The following is a 21,649-nucleotide window of genomic DNA, read 5'->3' on the forward strand; positions in this document are numbered from 1 at the left end:
TATTAGCTAGCCGACCCAGTGCTACTGGAGCTAGCCTAGCAGGGGCAACTGCCTTAGAAGGAAGGGGTTGGTTCCAGCTAAAGACACATGGAAAGGACAAGGGAAAAGTGAAGAAACGTGATGGGGGAAGGGAGATCTGGGAAGAGACAGGGAGGAGGAGGAGGAGGAAAGCTGAGACGAGGCAGGGGAAGAGAGACAGGCAGAAAGCAGGAAGGGAAAGAAACAGAAATGGAAACAATACATGTGGAAGTTGAAAATCGTGTGGCGATAGAAGCAGTGAATGAAAGTGAAGTGGATGCAAAAGGGAAAAGGAAGTGCCCCAGTGGGAATTGTTTTGGAAAGTTTGAGCAAAAAGCACTTTCCTCCACTGTAAACATAAAAAGTGTCTTTTATTAAACAGCCTTGCAGCCCTCATTCAGGGCTTGGCTGCTCTCAGCTCTGCCCATTCTCCCCACCCCAAACAACCCAAAGACACTAAAAAGAATGCAAAATTGATTAACCATTGGAACAGACTACGAAGGGGAGTGGTGGATTCTCCATCTCTTGAAGTCTTCAGATCAAGACTGGATGCCCTGCTGGAAGCCCTGCTAGATCTAATGGTCCCTCCTGGGCCTAAAATCTATGAATCTAGGAGTGAAAATACAACTTGACTAACAGTTTCTCTCAAGGGAGAAAGTGCTTCTGTTCTTTTTATCCCACAGAGATTCACCTGGAAAACACCAATGCCTAAAATCAGCTGCCAGCCTGCAGCAATGACATACACACATAACATGTCAGCGTGCTTACGTAACTGGGGGTTGCTGGCAACTCCATGTACTGCCTCAGCAGCAGCTCCCACACGCCTGCTTCCTGCATATTTAGTGTGTCCCCACTTCCCAGGCACTAGTGCAGGGGTGGGCAAATTACAGGCCGTGGGCAGCGTTTGGCCCTTCAGACCTTTTAATTCGGCCCTCGAGCTCATGCCAGGGAGTGGGGTTGGGAACTTGCCCTGCTCCAGCACTCCAGCTGGGGAGTGGGGTTGGGGGCTTGCCCTGCTCCGCATGTGCCGTGGCATCACGTGGCTTCCAGAAGCAGCACAGTGTTCCCCCTCCGGCTCCTAAATGTAGGGGCAGCCAGGGAGCTCCGCACACTGCCCCTGCCCCAAGCGCCAGCTCTGCAGCTCCCATTGGCTGGACGAGGGACATGCCGCTGCTTCCAGCCCTGATCCCGCTCCCGCCCTCTGATCCCCTGGGTCCCAGCCTGGAGCACCCACCTGCACCCCAATCCCCTTGGTTCCATCCCCACCCCAGAGCCTGCACCTCCAGCCAGAGCCCTCACCTTCCTATCCCCCTGCCTCAACCCAGAGCCCCCTCCCGCACTCTGAATCCCTCATCCTCAGCCCGGAGCCCCCTGCCCCAGCCTAGAGCCCCTTCCCATACCCTGAACCCCTCATTTGTGGCCCCACCCCAGAACCCGCACCCCCAGCCCAGAGCCAACACCCCCTCCCACACCCCAACCCCTCATTTTGTGAGCATTCATGGCCTGCCATACAATTTCCATGCCCAGATGCAGCTCTCAGGCCAAAAAGTTTTCCCACCTCTGCACTAGTGCAAGCTGCTATGCTGCAGCTTGTTAGTGCAGACAAGGTATTCGGTTTACTTTGTCCTATGAGCATTGCTTCTGTTTCAGTCCCATAATGAAGAGCTGGAAAGAGAGAAAGTGTTACGAAATCGGGTTGAGCGAGACCTGGATGAGGCCACACGAAGGCTACAGATGGCTCACGAAGAGATCCGCCGGCTAACAGACGAACTGGATATGCTGAAAAAGGAGCAAAGCAAACTGGGTAAATTTGAGTGGCATGCGACTCAATTATTAGCCTGTACTAGGCCTGGTTTTCAGAGGTGCTGATCACTCGCATTGCTCACTCAACACCTCTAAAAATCAGGTTCTATTCTATGTAAACCTTGCCTGTCATTCTGAGAATAGTCATAGAAAGTCTCCTAGCCCCACTCTGTGCCATTTGTACACTACGAAATTAGGTCAAATTTATAGAAGTCGGTTTTGTAGAAAGCATTTTTATACAGTCGATTGTGTTTGTCCCCACATAAATGCTCTAAGTGCATTTAGTCGGTGGAGTGCATCCACAGTACCGTCGACTTCCGGAGCATTGCACTATGGATAGCTATCCCACAGTTCCCGCAGTCTCTGCCACCCATTTGAATTCTGGGTAGAAATCCCAATGCCTGATGGGGCAAAATCATTGTCACGGGTGGTTCTGGGTACATATCGTCAGGCCCCCCCCTTCCGTCCCTCCCTCCGTGAAAGCAAAGACAGACAATCGTTTCGCGCCTTTTTTCCTGGGTTACCTGTGCAGACGCCATACCATGGCAAGCATGGAGCCAGCTCAGCTCACCGTATGTTTCCTGGGTGCTGGCAGATGCGGTACAGCATTGCTACACAGCAGCCGCTCATTGCCTTTTGGCAGCAGACAGTGCAGTATGACTGGTAGCCATCGTCGATGTACTCCAGGGTGCTCTTTTAGCCAACGTCGGTGAGGTCGGTCAGAGGCGCCTGGGCAAACATGGGAGTGACTCAGTCAGGTCATTTCCCTTTTAAGTTTTGTCTCATGGCGATTCAGTCCTGCTAGCAGTCCTACTGCACCATCTTCTAATGAGCAGCCAGGAGATAACGATGGCCAGCAGTCGTACTGCACTGTCTGCTGCCAGCAAGAAGTATAAAGACAGATGAAGTGGATCAAAACAAGAAATAGACCAGATTTGTTTTGTATTCATTTTCTCCTTCCTTCCTGCCTCTGTGAAATCAACGGCCTGCTAAACCCAGGGTTTTGAGTTTTATCCTTGAGGCGGCCATTCTGTTTTTCCTTGTTGCAAAGCCACCCCCTTTGCTGATTTTAATTCCCTGTAAGCCAACCCTGTAAGCCATGTTGTCAGTCACCCCTCCCTCCATCAGAGCAACGGCAGACAATCATTTCGCGCCCCTTTCCCTGGATTGCCCGAGCAGACGCCATAGCACAGCAAGCATGGAGCCCGTTCAGCTCACTGCAGCAGTTATGACCATTGTAAACACCTCACGCATTATCATGCAGCTTATGCAGAACCAGCACCTGAAAAACCAGGCGAGGAGGCGACGGCAGCGCGGTGATGAGGACATGAACACAGATTTCTCTAAAACCACGGTCCCCAGCAATTTGGAGATCATGGTGTTACTGGGGCAGGCTCATGCCGTGGAACGCTGATTTTGGGCCCGGGAAACAAGCACAGACTGGTGGGACCGCATAGTGTTGTAGGTTTGGGATGATTCCCAGTGGCTCCGAAACTTTCGCATGTGTAAGGGCACTTTTATGGAACTTTATGACTTGCTTTCCCCTGCCCTGAAGCGCAAGAATACCAAGATGAGAGCAGCTCTCACAGTTCACAAGCGAGTGGCAATAGCCTTGTGGAAGCTTGCAACGCCAGACAGCTACCGGTCAGTCGGTAATCAATTTGGAGTGGGCAAATCTACTGTGGGGGTTGCTGTGATGCAAGTAGCCAACGCTACCACTGAGCTGCTACTATCAAAGGTAGTGACTCTGGGAAATGTGCAGGTCATACTAGATGGCTTTGCTGCAATGGGATTCCCAAACTGTGGTGGGGCTATAGACACAACGTATATCCCTATGTTGGGACCGGACCACCAGGGCGGCCAGTACATAAACCGCAAGGGGTACTTTTCAATGGTACTGCAAGCACTGGTGGATCACAAGGGACGTTTCACGAACATCAACGTGGGATGGCTGGGAAAGGTTCATGATGCTCACATCTTCAGGAACTCTGGTCTGTTTAAAGGCTGCAGGAAGGGATTTACTTCCCAAACCAGAAAATAACTGTTGGGGGTGTTGAAATGCCTATAGTTATCCTTGGGGACCCAGCCTACCACTTAATGCCCTGGCTCATGAAGCCCTACACAGGCACCCTGGACAGTAGTAAGGAGCTGTTCAACTATAGGCTGAGCAAGTGGTTGGATATTAGGTTGGATATTAGGAAAAACTTTTTCATTAGGAGCGTGGTGAAACACTGGAATGCATTACCTAGGGAGGTGGTGGAATCTCCTTCCTTAGAAGTTTTTAAAGTCAGGCTTGACAAAGCCCTGGCTGGGATGATTTAGTTGGGGATTGATCCTGCTTTGAGCAGGGGGTTGGACTAGATGACCTCCTGAGGTCCTTTCCAACTCTGATATTCTATGATTCTATAAGTGCAGAATGGTGGTAGAGTGTGCATTTGGACCTTTAAAGGGTCGCTGGTGCAGTTTACTGACTCGCTCAGACCTCAGCGAAACCAATATTCCCATTGTTATTGCTGCTTGCTGTGTGCTCCACAATCTCTGTGAGAGTAAGGGGGAGACATTTATGGTGAGGTGGGAGGTTGATGCAAATCGCCTGGCTGCTGAATACGTGCAGCCAGACACCAGGGCGGTTAGAAGAGCACAGCAGGAAGCACTGCACATCAGAGAAGCTTTGAAACCCAGTCTCATGACTGGCCAGGGTACTGTGTGACACTTCTGTTTGTTTCTCCTTGATGAAAACCTGCCCCCTTGGTTGCCTCTAAATTCCCTGTAATCCACCCGCCCTCCCTCCTTCGATCACAGCTTGCTTGCAAAGGAAATAAACTCACTATCATTTAAAAAACATGTATTCTTCATTAATTGATTATAAAAATAGGGAGATAAATCACAAGGTAGCCCGGGTGGGGTGTGGGAGGAGGGTAGTAGGGAAGGAAAAGGCCACTTTAAAACTTCTTGAATGACAGCCTTCTGTTGCTTGGGCTGTCCACTGGGGTGGAGTGGGCATCTGGGTGAGAAGGCTATGGAACTTGGGGAGGAGGGAGGGCAGTTAAACAGCGGCTGCAGCAGCAGTCTGATCCTGCTGCTGTTCATGAACCTCCACCAGACGCCGGAGCATGTCCGTTTGATCCCGCAGTAGCCCTAGCGTTGCCTCATGCCTCCTTTGATCTTCCTGCCGCCACCTCTCCTCACGTTCATCGCCTACTTTCCTGTACTCTGCTATTGTGTCCCTCCACACATTCTCCTGAGCTCTGTCAGTGCTGGATGACTGCATGAGCTCAGAGAACATTTCACCGCCTTATCTGAGATAGCCTTTGGGATGGAGGAGGGAGGCTTGAAACATTTGCAGCTGCTGGAGGAAAAAAAGGGAACGAAGTATTTTAAAAGATACATTTTACAGAACAATGGCTATACTCTTTCACGGTGAACAACACTATTCACATTACATAGCACATGTGATTTTGGTACAAGGTCGCATTTTGCATCTTATATTGAGTGCCTGCAGCTTTGGTGTTAGAGATCACACTCGCATTGCTGGGCAACAGAATTCGGCTTGCAGGCGGTCATGGTAAGCCATAGTCTTTTGGCTTCTGCAGCCTTCATAACCGCAGTGCCCTCCTCTCCCATACCAAGCAAATCCCGTTGAGTTGGCCATTTAGTGCTGCGGTTTTCCTGTTAACATGCAGCAGCAGAAACCAAACTAACCCCCACCCCCCTTCATCCAATTCTCTGGGATGATTGCTTTACCCCTCCCCCCACCTCATGGCTGGTATCAGGGAAGATCCCTGTTAGCCAAACGCGAACAGCTCAGCGCTAGTGGCCCCCCCGCCCCCACCACGTGGCTAACTGCAGGGAGGATTTTTTTCAGCCACAGGCAAACAGCCCAGTAGGAATGGCCACCTCTGAATGTCCCCTTAATTAAATTCCCCTATTTCAAGAAGGTTACCATGAACAATATCACTCTCCTGAGGATAACACAGAGAGATAAAGAACGGATGTTGCTTGAATGCCAGCAAACACTGGGACCATACGCTGCCAGACTTCGTCATGCAATGATAGCAGATTACTTGCTACTAGCATGGCATGGTAAAGTGTCCTACCATGGAGGACGGAATAAGGCTGCTTTCCCCAGAAACCTTCTGCAAAGGCTTTTAGAGTACCTCCAGGAGAGCTTCATGGAGATATCCCTGGAGGATTTCCGCTCCATCCCCGGACACGTTAACAGACTTTTCCAGTAGCTGTACTGGTCACGAATGCATCCCAAGTCCTCAGGGCTACTTAATCATTAAAAAATGCTTGCTTTTATAACATGTATTATATTTAAAAAGGTACACTAACCAGAGGTCCCTTCTCCGGCTTCTTTGGGTTGGGAGGGTATTTCAGTCAGAGTGAGAAAAAGATCCTGGCTGTCGGGGAGAACGGTGTGCTGTGTGCTCTCCTCAAGCTTGTCCTCCTCCTCATCTTCCCTATCTGCAAAATCCTCAGGCATAGCCGAGAGTACCCCATCATCAGAGTCCAAGGACAGGGGTGGGGTAGTGGTGGCGGCCCCCCCTAGAATTGCTTGCAGCTCAGCGTAGAAGCGGCATGTCTGGGGCGCTGTCCCGGAGCGTCCGTTTGTTTCTTTGGTTTTCTGGTTTGTCTGAGCTCCTTAAGTTTCACGCAGCACTGTGTTGCATCCCTGCTGTAGCCTCTGTCCCTCATGGGACATGTTTTGGCATTTCGTCTTTTGGAATATAGTTCTGATAGCATGGATTCCTCTCCCCAGACAGCAATCAGATCCAGTACCTCCCATTCAGTCCATGCTGGAGCTCTTTTTCAATTCTGGTACTGCATGGTCACCTGTGCTGATGAGCTCACATGGCCAAACAGGAAATGAGATTCAAAAGTTCCCAGGGCTTTTCCTATACACCAGGCCAGTGCATCCAAGTTCAGAGTGCTATCCAGAGCAGTCACAATGGTGCACTTGTGGGATAGCTCCCGGAGGCCAATACCTTCAAATTGTGTCCACACTAACCCTAATTCAAAACGGCGATGTCGATTTCAGCACTGATCCCCTTATTGGGGAGGAGTACAGAAATTGGTTTTAAGAGCCCTTTATGTCGAAAAAAATAGCTTCGTTGTGTGGACGGGTGTAGGGTTAATTCGATTTAATGCTGCTAAGTCTGACATAAACTCGTAGTGTAGACCAGGCCCTAGCATGGGAAATTCAGTCTGTGTCACATATTAGCCTGATGCGTTGGAATTCAGAATAAAGTCTTTCACTTGTATTCACAAAAAGAAAAGGAGTACTTGTGGCACCTTAGAGACTAACCAATTTATTTGAGCATAAGCTTTCGTGAGCTCACGAAAGCTTATGCTCAAATAAATTGGTTAGTCTCTAAGGTGCCACAAGTACTCCTTTTCTTTTTGCGAATACAGACTAACACGGCTGTTACTCTGACACTTGTATTCAGTAGCTGATAGGCAATGAAGTGTGAATGGGGAAAACCAAGACATTGGCTGATTTGACATGATACTATGGTAGCATAGTCCTGGTTTCTTCTCCTTGGCTTTTGTGGAGGAGGAAGAAGCCAGAGATGGGGCTGAGAGGAACAGCTACCCATTCAGTCCAAAAGCAGACGGGCCACCTGCTCCCTGTCTCTCAGATGCCATTGATTACAGATTTCCTGTCCTCATGTGCCATCTGAAGAGTGCATCACTGAGCCGTTCCCCATGCATACCTCAGGGGATGCATTTCCAGCTTCAAGGCAATCTCTGGTTAAGTTCTGGCCCTTTGCAGGCCTTCCTTCACAGGACTGACTCTAGAGATCTACTCCTTCTCCCAGTCAGCCACCACAGAGCTGGGTTTTTGCTCTTACCTCAGAGATTCAAAGGCCAGAAGGGACCATTGTGATCATCTAGTGTGATCTCCTGTTTGACACAGGCCAGAGACGTGCCGCACAATAACTCCTAGAGCAGAGCTTTTACACCTGTCTTGATTTAAAAATTGTCAGTCATGGAGAATCCACTACGACCCTGGGTTAATTTACTCTCATCATTAAAAATGTATACCTTATTTCCAGTCTGAATTTGTCCAGCTCCAGCTTCCAGTCATTGGATTGTGTTAGACTGCCATATTGAAAAGCCCATTATTAAATATTTGTTCCCCATGTAGATATTTGTGTAGACTAATCTTAACCTGCGAAGCTAAATAGGTTGAGCTGTTTGAGTCTATCACTCAAGGAGGTTTTCTAATCCTTTAATCATTCTCGTGGCTCCCACTTATCAGCATTCTCCTTGACTTGTGCACACCAGAACAGGACAAAGTATTCCAGCAGCAGCCACACCAGAGCCTGATACAGAGGGGAAATAACACCCTACTCCTCCCCCCCCCCCCCCCCCGCCTGATTGGGCTGATTATCCACTACAACCCTCAGATCTTTTTCAGTGTCACTGCTTCCCAGGATAGAGTCCCCATCCTGTAAGTATGGCCTACGACCCTTGTTCCCAGTTGTATCCATTGACATTTAGCCGCATTAAAATGGATATTGTTTGCTTATGCACAATTTACCAAATGATCTAGATCATTATGATTCAGTGACCTGTTCTCATCATTATTTACCACTCCCTCAGTTTTTGTGTCATCTGCAAACTTTTGTCAGTGATGACTTTATATTTCTTCCAGGACATTAATAAAAATGAAAAATAGCATAGGGCCGAGAACCATCTCTTTGGCACCACACTGAAACAGACCCAATCAGTGATGATTCCCCATTTATAGTTACATTTTGAGACCTATCAGTTAGCCAGTTTTTAATTCATTTAATGTGTGCCATGATAATTTTATAGCATTCTAATTTTTTAATCAAAATGCTGTGTGGTATCAAGTCAAATGCCTTACAGAAGTCTATGTCATCACTGTTACCTATATCAATCAAACTTGTCATCTCATCAAAAAAAGATACCAAGTTAGTTTGACAGGATCTATTTTCCAAAACCATGTTGATTTGCATTAATTACTTTACTCTCCTTTAATTCTTTATTAATCAAGTCTCATATAAGCTGTTCCATTATCTTGCCTGGGATCAATGTCTGACTGACAGGCCTATAATTCCTTGGTCATCCAATTTACCCTTTTTAAAAAATTGGCACAACATTAGCTTTCTTCCAGTTTTCTGGAACTTTCCCAGTGCTCAAATTCTTATTGAAAATCAGTATTAACATTCTAGCAAGCTCTGTAGCCATCTCTTTTAAAACTCTTGGATGAAGTTATCTGGACCTGCTAATTCAAAAATGTCTCACTTTAGTAGCTTCTGTTTAACATCCTCCAGAAATATTAGTGGAATGGAAAGAGTATTATCATCCCCATATGATGAGCATATTATCTGTTTTTCCCCAAATACAAAACAGAAATATTGATTGAACATTTTTGCCTTTTCTGCAGTATTATTGATAATTCTACAGTTTCCATGTAGTAATGGACCAGTACCATTGTCAGGATTCTTTTTCTTCCCAGTATATTTTTAAAAACTCTTTCTTATTGTCCTTAACACTTGGCCATAGATTTCTCCTTGTGTCCCTTGGCTTCCCTTGTCAATTTTCTACAATTCCAAACTTCTAATTTACATCCATTATTACTAATTTACCCTTTCTTCCATTTGTCATATACTATTTTATTTTTTATAGCTGCCTTCACTTCCCCTCTAAATCAGGTCAGTTTTTTAATTAGCACAACCTTCTCCCTCAATTCTGGGACTATGGCTTTTGGGGCATCTAGTAAGGTGTTCTTAAATGATTCCCATTTATCATACACATTTTTCTGATTAAATTATTCCTCCCAGCTGAGAATGTATACAGGAAGCATCAGAAAATGATCAGTTGAAGTTTAAACAGCAGCTGAAGGTCCCTGTCCTACAATGTGATCCATGAGGGGTTGACCCTCTGCCCAGGCTGAGCCCCATTTACTTCACTGGGACTCCACATGGAATACACTTGCATAGACTTGTCATGTAACTGACCACATCAGCTTACTTTTACCCAAGAAGCACTGTCTCCAAGTCATTAAACAGCTCCAATCAGCAGCCCGAGCAGTCAGTCATAGGCTGTGTTTTATTCAAAGTCTTGGGAGCAAACACTGTACACAGAGTTTGTCAGACCTTCTATGTTGATCGATCGATATACATGCGTCAAAGGGCACAAGCTCGGCAATGTGTCACAGCCTCCAAACAGTACTTCTCCAGATCATGGACAGAGCTGCTGTATTTGACTTCCTTTCCCAGCGGAACCTTGTGTGCATTGAACCAGTGAGAAATCTATTTATGATGAGCATGCTCAGTTTTGTAATCTGCATAAAAGTATGAATTAGAGTTTGGCTTTCTACGCTGTGATTAAGGTTTTAATGTCTGACGTGTTTCTGTGCTTTGTTATGCTTAGAATGTTAGTGTTCAGAATCATATTAAAACTTACCAAGGGAAGCTATTAAAACTAAAAATAATAATAATTGTGTTTCTGGAATTTTAATCCTCCCTGTAGACTTTAGGAGCTAAATGCACTGTAACTAGATTCAATCATAGAAAATCAAGTGGGATCCCTGATTTATTTGAGGGAAAGTCCATCTAGAACCAGTGTTTGCTCTTGCAGCCTGTTGAAGTTTAATAAAAAGTGTATGATCCCTATTAGGCAATTTTTCAGTCCAGTACATTATTTTCTATTGTTGGTGGTTGCTAAGTGTTTAAAATCATGAGTTATGGTCTGGTTTTGTGCTCTTTCCACTCCTTTGAGCTCAATGTTATATTGTTTGAATTTTTTGAATGAAAAACTATAGGATTCTAGAATTCTGTGCTCATAAAAAAGGATTGGCAAAGTTATCATAGGTGAGATTGTTTCTCCGTTGTTCTCTTAGATCCTGCTTTGCGGCTGGCCCCACAAACATCTGAGAGCTGGAGAGAAGAGATGAATAAGCTGAAAGACAGTGGTAAGACATACATTAGCAGCATACATACCTGCTGACGTTACTTCCAGGCCTGGGTGGTTGAAATTTTTTGTCAAAATTATTTTAACAGGAAATTGAGTTTTCAGCTGAATGAAAATTTTTGCAGAAAGTGTATGTTTTCCTTGAAAAAAAGTTATATTTAATTGGAAAACTGAAAATCAAAATGCCCAAAATTTTCAGCTAAAACCAGAAATTTTGTGGGTTTTCAGCAGTTTTGGGCTAAAATAGCTTCATTTTTTGACAAAAAGTTGAAATTTCCCACTGAAAAGTTAGATGAAAATGAAAAAAATAGTTTTTGTCCAAATTTTCTGAGGAGAAATTTTTTTTTTTGACCAGCTCTACTAAGGAGTATGGTTGGAATATAAATTCAAATCTGGAAAGATTTCTAATGTTGTGCTGCTAACACAAGCTATTGACACTTTGCTTGATGTTACTTACAGTCTAAATTCTTTGCTATCCATATTCACCAGAATGGCTGTAGAATGAGCTATATTATGTTCACTAGCTATGACTTTTTGAAACACTGTAAGGGATAGGAGTAAGTACCGTACTAACATGGTTTTATTGCACCAATGTATTCCATAAGTGTTAGTGTTATGCCTATGCTGCTATGCTAATAAGCTCGGATTGTTTCTGTTCATGGTAAAATTTAGTGTTGTGGTTTCTGTGAACTTTTAGAATCTGTTCATGAAGTAAACACATTCCCAAAGACGTTAGTTTTCTGTATGATTTCAGAGTAACAGCCGTGTTAGTCTGTATTCGCAAAAAGAAAAGGAGTACTTGTGGCACCTTAGAGACTAACCAATTTATTTGAGCATGAGCTTTCGTGAGCTACAGCTCACTTCATCGGATGTTTTCTGTATGTTTCTCAAGAGCAAGAAAGCAACATGTGTCCCTTCTGCTTGCACTGAACTAACCCCTCTTCTTACATTGTCCTGGACCTTTCAGTTGCTAATTACAAATATTTTCTGCTGCAGAATTAATTGTGCTTGTTTTTACTAAAAATAAAGCTCAGTAAACAACCTTCTGGAGAAGCGAAGGTCAGGGTGACTAAGAGACCTTAGAAATGGGTCCAAATCCTCTCTTCTGTTCTGGTTTCTTTATGTGCATTAGACAGCGCAAAGGGGCCAGAAAGCAGGCAGATCAGGCAAGTGAGAATTACCCTGGTGTGCAGAAAGAAAAGGAGGACTTGTGGCACCGTAGAGACTAACAAATTTATTTGCGCATAAGCTTTCGTGAGCTACAGCTCACTTCATCGGATGCATACAGTGGAAAATACAGTGGGGATATTTTATATACACAGAGTACATGAAACAATGGGTGTTACCATACAGACTGTAACAAGAGTGATCAGGAAAGGTGAGCTATTACCAGCGGGGGGCGGGGGGGAGACCTTTTCTAGTGATAATCAAGGTGGGCCATTTCCAGCAGTTGACAAGAACAGTAGGGGGGGAAATAAACAAGGGGAAATAGTTTTACTTTGTGTAATGACACATCCACTCCCAGTCTCTATTCAAGCCTAAGTTAATTGTATCCAGTTTGCAGATTAATTCCAATTCATCAGTTTCTCATTGGAGTCTGTTTTTGAAGTTTTTTTGTTGAAGAATTGCCACTTTTAGGTCTGTAATCGAGTGACCAAAGAGACTAAAGTGTTCTCCGACTGGTTTATGAATGTTATAATTCTTGATGTCTGATTTGTGTCCGTTTATTCTTTACGTACAGACTGTCCAGTTTGGCCAATGTACATGGCAGAGGGGCATTGCTGGCACATGATGGCATATATCACATTGGTAGATGCGCAGGTGAATGAGCCTCTGATACTGTGGCTGATGTGATGGTGTCCCCTGAATAGATATGTGAACACAGTTGGCAATGGGCTTTGCTGCAAGGATAGGTTCCTGGGTTAGTGTTTTTGTTGTGTGGTGTGTGGTTGCTGGTGAGTATTTGCTTCAGGTTGGGGGGCTGTCTGTAAGCAAGGACTGGCCTGTCTAGCCATCTAGCCACTAGCTATCACCTTCAGCCCCCAACTAAAACCTCTCCAACGCATCATCAAGGATCTACAACCTATCCTGAAGTATGACCCATCACTCTCACAGATCTTGGGAGACAGGCCAGTCCTTGCTTACAGACAGCCCCCCAACCTGAAGCAAATACTCACCAGCAACCACACAACAGAACCACTAACCCAGGGACCTATCCTTGCAACAAAGCCCGTTGCCAATTATGTCCACATATCTATTCAGGGGACACCATCACAGGGCCTAATCACATCAGCCACACTATCAGAGGCTTGTTCACCTGCGCATCTAACCTGGTGTGCAGGAGCTATTAATGGGCAGAGCCAGCTGCAGTGACACTCTCCATTCAGCCCTGCTCAGCATAAGGAATTTGTCAGTGGCACAGCTGAATTGTGCTGTGCTCCATCTATGCTCGGCTGGAGAATGGTCCTTAGGGACCACTGCCAGGTTAAGTTACAGCACGCCTCCCCTCTATTGTTGCTCTAACCTGCACCAGGGCTGAGGTTCACATGCTCCACTGCTTTTACCAATTGCTTATGGCCCAGAGTCTCTTCTGTGCTTATTTTTATCTAAATAGGTAATTTTGATGTTTCCAAGGGACACCTCTCCTTTTCCAGAGAGAAGTCCTCCCTGCTGTTGAGGGCTGATTCCTACAGCAGTAACCAGACTAGGTTTACTCCTGGTGGGATTCTGCACCAAAAAATTAAAAATTCTGCATATTTTATTTGTCAAAATAATGCAATATAATTACACCAGTTTAAATTGTTTTGGTAATTTATTTAAATTACAGTACAGAAAAAAAGTCACAATAACTATTCAGCATTTCCTAAACACATGAAAGTTAAATTACAAACACTTGGTAACTAATACCCTGCATTCCAGTTATAATCCTGGATTTTCATTTAAATTAAATTACAGAACACCAAACAGCCACATAAAAAAAAGTAGAATGTCATTTTTAATTGCTCAGACTTTCACACATGAAAGTCATAGTTTTGCTAATCATTGTCCTGGACCTGTCTGGGGACTTTGGGAAGTGTTTGCTTCTGATTGTCCTGACATTTTACTGACTGCTTGGTAAATGTTTTATTTGCCCTCAAAGTATTTTTTTTTTAATAATAGGTAAGTAAAATAGATCCTGAGCTGTACCCCATTGTGCCACTTTGGCACAGGAAAAAAGTGAGACAGCGCATAGATCTTCCTAGCTGATTCCCTTACTGTCATTTATAAGACTTTACATCACTCTGGCAATGTAGGGGCCTTAAAACTTTTACAGGTTTTATGCCTCTGGGGGAAACTGACTGAGAATGAGAACAGTTAATTAACAGCAGGAACATTAACAATGCTGCTACGCAAGCAGGCTGCAACATTTCTGCCTCAGAGAATGAGATCAATTAACTAGCAAGCAGGCTGCTACGTTTCTGCCTCCGGGACCGAGCCTTCCTCGTGCATAATAAAAAGACCTACCTTCCATGCCCCCGGCAAGCTGCAGTAGCAAATGAGAGGGACAGAGTTTCTCTTGCATGTTGACCCACGCCCAGCCCTGTCCCCAATGGTGATAAATGTCTCCCATGCAGACATGTATGCCCAGCCCCGCTCCCCGCACAGTGATTTGTGTCTCTGAAACTGCTCCAGGCACTCTGGAACAGACGTGCTGCTGGGGAAGAGGCAAATGTCCCCCTGCAGATTTCTTTTGCATTTTTCTGCATGGGGTGTACAGAAATATGTGGGCCGTATGGATTCTGCACCACTGCAGGGACGCAGAATTCTGTCAGGAGTATAGGCTAAATTTCCACAACTCCAGAGTGATACCAACTCTCCAGCACCCTCTACCCCAGGCTACTCCCTGCAAACACACCAGGCTGCCCCCCTACCCTGACTTCTGCAACCATGGAGGACCTTCACTTCATACACCTTGGCATTTCTTTCTGGGTTTAAAAAGTAGCCCAGCTAGTTCCAGAGTTTTAAAATGGAATAGTCTCACTTGCCATGTATAACAGCTTCACTGGGGGATAACCACATCTAATTTTCAAACAATGGTGATTTCCAATATATTTTACTGTTCTTGCCTTTTTAAGAAAAATGGTCTCTTGCATACACCAATCTCCAAATCTACCTGGGTTTCAAATTGGTAGGTGTAATGTGATTTTGTTGGGTGGATAGAAGTGTACAGATAAATATTAGACGCTTGGGAGAAATTTCTAAAAGGAGTCATTCTTAAATCTGGAAAAGTAGTTGCTCAGTTTATTCAGTGTTAGAATATGTTCCAGTTGTCACTGAGACCTGTCTTTAAATAGTTGAAAGAATTAGGTTTTTTGTTGTGCTACAAGTGAGATCAAGCTCAGCCCTGACTAAGGAAAGGCTGACATGCTTCCATAATAAACCACATACTTGCAGATCTTGGACTAGAACCCGGGTCCTAAAGCTCCAAAAATCACAAGCCTCTGCCATTTGAGCTGAAATAAAGCTCCGTGACCTGAATAATGGCTCCCTTATGCTTTGTGAACCAGCCACTAGAGGGCAGCATCACACACCCAAAGGTAGTACATTCCAGGGGTCCATACTCATATGATCATAGAATCATAGAATCATAGAATATCAGGGTTGGAAGGGACCTCAGGAGGTCATCTAGTCCAACCCCCTGCTCAAAGCAGGACCAATCCCCAATTAAATCATCCCAGCCAGGGCTTTGTCAAGCCTGACCTTAAAAACTTCTAAGGAAGGAGATTCTACCACCTCCCTAGGTAACGCATTCCAGTGTTTCACCACCCTCCTAGTGAAAAAGTTTTTCCTAAACCTAACCTAAACCTCCCCCACTGCAACTTGAGACCATTACTCCTTGTTCTGTCATCTGCGACCACTGAAAACAGTCTAGAGCCATCCTCTTTGGAACCCACTTTCAGGTAGTTGAAAGCAGCTATCAAATCCCCCCTCATTCTTCTCTTCTGCGGACTAAAAAGTGATGCCCGTCTGTGCCAAACCCTGAGCTCAGATGCACAGCAAGGGCCAGGGATAGGGCAGTGTTGACTCCATTGCCATCTGTCCATGTGTTGCCTAAGTGTTTTCCTGTCATTTGCTGGAGTTTAGATAGGACTGAGCTGCAGAAGGCCATGGAACACAACAACAGACTGGACAAGGAAATTCTAGCATTGCGCAGTCGGGTCCGATTGCTTGACTCTGAAAGAAAAGTGTTCCTAGAACTGGTAAGTCTCTGTCTCCACCTTATTTGGCATGTAATTCACTCTCAGTCTGCTGTAGCACTGAGCTGTCCATGCCTCAGCTGTTTATTCAGTCACACCATCACATCTAGCCTTTCCTGCTGCTGTGCCCCTGGACTCGTTAATCTCACCTTGAGTCAGAGTTCTCCCGTTTTCTGGTTAGTGTCCACTAAAGGAACCTGAACAACCAGAAACATTCGGACACTGGGTGTTTCTGTAAACAAATTTCTATGGCCTGTGACCATGAGCCTCATGGCTGCTGGAAACATTGAGCACCCAGAGCTCCAAACGAAATTAGTGGGAGCTGTGAGTGCTGAAGTGACTCAGGTTGGGTACCCAAAAAGGAAACACTGAACTCCCATCCCTTTCCTATTGACTGCAACGGGGGATAAGCCTAAACTTACCTTTAAGCCCATGCTTACATGCTTTGCTGAGTAGGGATAGCATTGCTCATGTGCTTAAGTTTAAGCATGTGCTTCAGTGCTTTACTGAACTGGGACCTTAACATGCATGTTGTGTTATTGTGCCCTGCTTGCCGTGTGATCCAGATTGTTCTCTATTAGTAGCCTGTCCTCAGCATTATTTACCACCCGAATAATGTGCAAATGTTGGCAGATGTGATTTTATATTTTCTTTGGGGTCATTGTGTGACGAAGTGGGACTGTTCTTAATGTTTCCTCTGAATATTGTGGGAGTGCCTCAGTTTCCCCTCTGCAGTTCTTAAGTATCTAGGTGGTGGGGTAAGGGTGTATGATCACTGCAGAGCCCTAGAGGGCAGGTGTGTGCAGGAGTCTGGACACAGAGAATGGCCGACACCCTGTTTCCTGGCAACTGATGGCCTGGGCCCTTCCCCCCTGCAAGGTGAGAGCTAAAGGGTTGGAAAACAAAGGAATCAGGTGACCTCCTGGCCCGGGAAAGGGACAAAGCCCAGAGGAGGTGGGGCTGGAGGGAGTTTCAGTTTGGGGCTAGCTGGGACATGGAGTGAAGTACAGACGTGGTTGTCTGGCTCACTGCCCCCCAAAATGGACCCAGCTGAGGGGTCCTGTTCTCTGCACCTGCAAGCTCTGTGTTAGACCATGTTCCTGTTGTCTAATAAACCTCTGTTTTACTGGCTGGCTGAGAGTCACGTCTGACTGCGGAGTTGGGAGGCAGGACCCTCTGGCTTCCCCAGGAGCCCCACCTGAGTGGACTTGCTGTGGGAAGCACACGGAGGGGCAGAGGATGCTGAATGCTCCGAGGTCAGACCCAGGAAGGTGGAAGCTGTGTGAGCTGTGTGTCCTGAAGACAGGCTGCTCACAGAAAGGCGACTGCCCCAGAGTCCTGACTGGCTTCATGGGGAGCAGTTCCAGAGCATCACCCAGGGACTCCGTGACACATTGATAAAGATATTGAATAGTGTTGGGATTGATCCTGTGAGACCCTATCAGCAGGAGGTAGCATCTCTCACCTAGCGGTTAGATTCCAAGGCAGCAGTGACACCCAATGGTTCACCTCTGGTGGAAATTTCACCTAGTGGGTGTCACTCTTGAAGGCAGCAACCCTGCCTAGTGGGTATAGTTCATGGGTGCCAGCTCAGCCTAGTGGGTTCAGTTCACAGGCGGCAGCCCGGCCTAGTGTGTTCAGTTCTCAGTGGGGTAAGGGAACCTGGGCCCTCCCACTGCACAGGGTTCTGACCCAGGGCCCTGGGAGGCTGGTTTGGCTCCTCTCACCCTATGGTTTCTTGCATCAGTCTCCAGACAGCTTCCCTGGGTCACTTCCTACCTCCTTTTGCATCCCAGCTGGCCACCAGCCATCTCTGAGGAGCACTGCCTTCTGGGCTTCCTGATCTGGCCCCAGTCTCCAGTGCTGCAGCTCCCTATTCCTTGGCTTGGTGTAGGATCCAGCCATGTCTCCCCTGAAGCTCCCAGAGCACATCTTTCTCCCTGGCCTGCTAGTCCTGACTGAGCTGTTTGGCTGCCTTTTAAACCCTGCCTCCAATCTGAGCACGCATGGCACAGTCGGAGGGGCAGGGCCTCCTGAGACCAGAGTTTCTCCTTAACCCCCTCCTGTCCAGTGAGAGGTTTATACACTCTGTCACAAACCGTCCTGCTCCGGATCGGTGCCAGGGCATAGTCCTGTGGTTCTTGGAAAATCCCTCTCCACCGCATCTCTCTAGAAAAATTGGTGTTTTTGTGATCCTTCCCTGCTCAGTGAAGGATTTCAAAGCTGTACAGCTGCAAGGAGAGGTATCACTGCATAATCCTGTGGTTAGTATTTGTCTTGGTGTCCAGGCATCATAGTGGCACGTGGTCAGTCACTAGCTGACCGGCATTCCCCCACAAGTAGTACTTAAAGCCTCCACAGCCCATTTCACTGCTAGGGCCTCCTTCTCAATGACCGATCAAAGGTACCAGGTATATATTGCTGGCTGGATCCTTATTCAGTATACTCAGGGCAAATGTTACCAAGTCATGATCACGTCTACCTAAGCAACCACTATTTTTTAATTCAATGAGAAACTTAATTCTGATGGATAAAGATTATCATTATAATAGTAGTATAGCGAATCACACTTTTTTGGGGTACAATACTTTTTATGTTAGAAATTTATCATCTTTAATTTGTAGAAACTACTGGCAGGATGAGACCTCTAGCAAAATTTAAGTAGAAATTAACAGATGAAACTGGAGCCTTTCTCTTGTGTGTCTGTCCATGAGCAACCTCTTGGTGGTTGCCAACTGCAACATATATTTAACACCTTCTATTTCCATCCACATCCCAAAAATCAGATCCAGAATGTGTCCATTGTGGAGAGTAGAGTCAGAAAGCACCAGATAAACTCCCATATTTGTCGATGTGGCCTGGCTGATCCCAGGTTGATGTTCCAGTATGGACAATAAAATTGATTTTTAAAAAAGGAGTGCAATCCCTTGCCTCACCGAAGTCAGTAGCAAAACTCCCCCTGATGCTAATAAGACCAGGAGTTCACCCAAGAAGTCTTGGAGAATGCAATACCAGGCCTAACTATTATTATTTATTTTTTATTTTATTTTATTATGTATTAACAAGAAAATAGCTCCTTAGGCTCAGATAGGAATGCTGCAGAACAGCACGATTGTCTGTGTACTACCAGAATTCCTAGATCAATTTTATCCTGAAACTCACATGTCAGATGGACACATTCAAATGAATCCATCCTTGGTGTGGCATCTCCTACCTTTTGAGGTAACCTGCAAAGAGCACAGTTATATCCCTTTCCCTTAGATCATGTTGAAGCAAATATCCAGATGTTCAACCAGATCTTGGTAACACGTTCTACAAAATATACTCTGGCTCAACCACAAGATATGGGCATGATGCAGGAATGACTGGGTGAAATTCTGTGGCCTGTGAGATCCCTTCTGGTCTTAAAACTCTATGAATTAGTGCAAGGCTTGAACCCAAATCCATGCCTAAATCACAGATGGTGGCTTTCCTGCTGTTCATTAAGCAATGTGAGCTGAAGGTTTGGGGCACTTCTTCCAGTTGCTCCATTAGGCCCCTGAAATAAGGCCTCAGAGGACACCAGTGGGACAGATAATAAAAGTTGGCCCTCTGGTCTTTTGTCTCAACATACCAGGATCAACCAGCCCATTTGCTAAAGAATCTGAATTGTGCTCCCTAGAACCAGACAACTGCTACTGCCACACACACCCTCAGTGTGCCAGGTCACAGTGTGCCTTGTTGCTCCACCTCTCATCCACTGTTGTGATTTAATCTTCAACCTGCTGCCATGAGAATTGCTGTCATGACTCACAGAATAGGATGCAAAAGACGTAGTAAGATCAGAACCCCCCATCAGTTTTTCCCTTGCAGTAGATGAGAGAACCACCTGAAATCCCTCCTCTTCAAATACTTTGGCTGGGATTTTGTACATGTTTTAAATGATAAAGAAGTAGCACTTTTGATCATACATTTATCTCATCTTGGAGCTTTAGCAGGGAATACGAATACAGCTGACACAGTAATATTCTTATACAATTCAATTAGGAATTGCATATTGTCCCATGCAATATGTGAATGTTGATATGAGAACCAGCTTTGATTTTTCCAGAATATTGTGATTTGAATTCTGAACATTAATGGTTGAATTATTTTAGCCTTCTAGCATTTAATCTAGCAGTTTATTAACAATTAAATTAGCAAGATTTCAACTGTTGGTTTCCTAGGAATTTGACAAAACATTTTTACTTGTATGTTGAAGATTTTGGACTGTTTGTTTCAATTGGTGTGGTATTATCTTAGAATATTTTTGATTAAAACAATGTTCTTAATTTTGCATAATGTGCTTTTAAAACCCTACTTATGGGTAATTATTTGGGCTGTTCTCCTTTTCCTGATTTGCTGTGAGTTGTAAAGTGACTTTAGCTGGCCAGATGAAGATACAATGGAAATACAAGAGACTCTTTTTGCCTTTAAAGGTTGAAAAGCTCAAAGAAGAGATTTGTGAGTATCAAAAGAATGAGAAACCAGGACTTGTAGTGCCTGGAATGGATGAAACAGAAGAAAACGCATGTTGCTCACTGCAGGTATTTTCAACAGCTGATTTTCAGGTTGCCATCTGAGAAATTGTTTAAAATAAATGGGCTTTATTCTTCTCTTAAGTCATATAACACGAATAAGAATATAGCACAACTGTGCTTTCGTTCTAATTAGGCAAATTTTGTGTATTTCCATTCTAGAATTTGAGTGTGGCTCAGTGATATGGATTCATATGACTTTAGGACATATGGGGCTTAGAAATGCATTTAAAGTTAAGAACAAATCTCTGCTAGTGTAAACCGATGTTGACTGATTGGCTCCATTACACTCCTAGTGGGATTGAGGGTAGAAGATTCTACTTCCTCTCTGTTTACACTGTAACTTACGTACATTAGGATGCTCTTGGGTACAGCCATTTCCGAGATTTCTCTTTTATGTTTTTCTTAAATCTCTGCTGACTTTAAATATATTCTTTAAATGCAGGATAAAAAAGATCCAGCGAGGTTTGAAGAAGAGTGTGCTGTAGACAAAGCTGACTCAGTTCAGGAAAGAAGAGATCAGAATAATGAGACTGTTCATAAAAGGTGAATGATGTGGCTAGCCAAGGGGAATGGCTCAGTCATTGCAGTTTTAACCAAATTCAAAGTGAAAACACAAGTGAATCTGATCTATGTTTGCTTCAAAATCTCCACCTTGACAATGAGAATTGTGCTTTCAATTGTCACCTCCTATTGTCCTTCCTCGGTTGCTTCCATATAGCCCCATTCAAGAACCCACTAGTTGTCCCGGAGCAGCTTTCCCTTCTTGCAATGTTAATGTCACTGGTGTGGGAGCATTTACTGCTTGCTTTAAAAGACCTTTTAATGTTAGCTTTGTTCGCTGGTTCATAAATCATAAGCACTGGAGGTAATAAAGCTCTCAGCTGGCCTCTAGCCCCCAGGGTCAGGGCAGGAGATTTCCCTCCAACGTGTTCTCCATGGCTTTCTCCAGCCTCATGTTACATTTCTTAAGCAATGGGGCTTCCAGCACATCCTTTGGAAAATGACTTGGTAGTCTGATACATTTCGCTGTCAGGAGGGTTTTCCCTGGTATCTAGTCTACATTTTCCTTCTGCGTCCCAAAGT

The 21,649-nt window shown here is 45.1% G+C and overlaps 1 protein-coding gene across 5 annotated transcripts in view; it reads left to right on the top strand.

Moving 5' to 3' along the window:
* The window catches only part of CCDC30 (coiled-coil domain containing 30), a 137,710-nt gene that overhangs the window by 45,919 nt on the left and 70,142 nt on the right, over positions 1 to 21,649 (top strand). For 3 of the 5 annotated variants that reach the window (XM_073316525.2, XM_073316528.2, XM_073316526.1), the window contains exons 6-10: positions 1,669 to 1,822; positions 10,700 to 10,771; positions 15,895 to 16,010; positions 20,465 to 20,572; positions 21,009 to 21,109. In XM_073316525.2, coding sequence (XP_073172626.1) covers positions 1,669 to 1,822; positions 10,700 to 10,771; positions 15,895 to 16,010; positions 20,465 to 20,572; positions 21,009 to 21,109 — 551 coding nt within the window. The remainder of the gene's footprint in view (positions 1 to 1,668; positions 1,823 to 10,699; positions 10,772 to 15,894; positions 16,011 to 20,464; positions 20,573 to 21,008; positions 21,110 to 21,649) is intronic. The other 2 variants (XM_078849308.1, XM_073316527.2) reach the window with 2 other exon arrangements.

This window comes from Lepidochelys kempii, chromosome 18 (assembly GCF_965140285.1).
Source record: "Lepidochelys kempii isolate rLepKem1 chromosome 18, rLepKem1.hap1, whole genome shotgun sequence".
NCBI classification, from domain to species: domain Eukaryota; kingdom Metazoa; phylum Chordata; order Testudines; family Cheloniidae; genus Lepidochelys; species Lepidochelys kempii.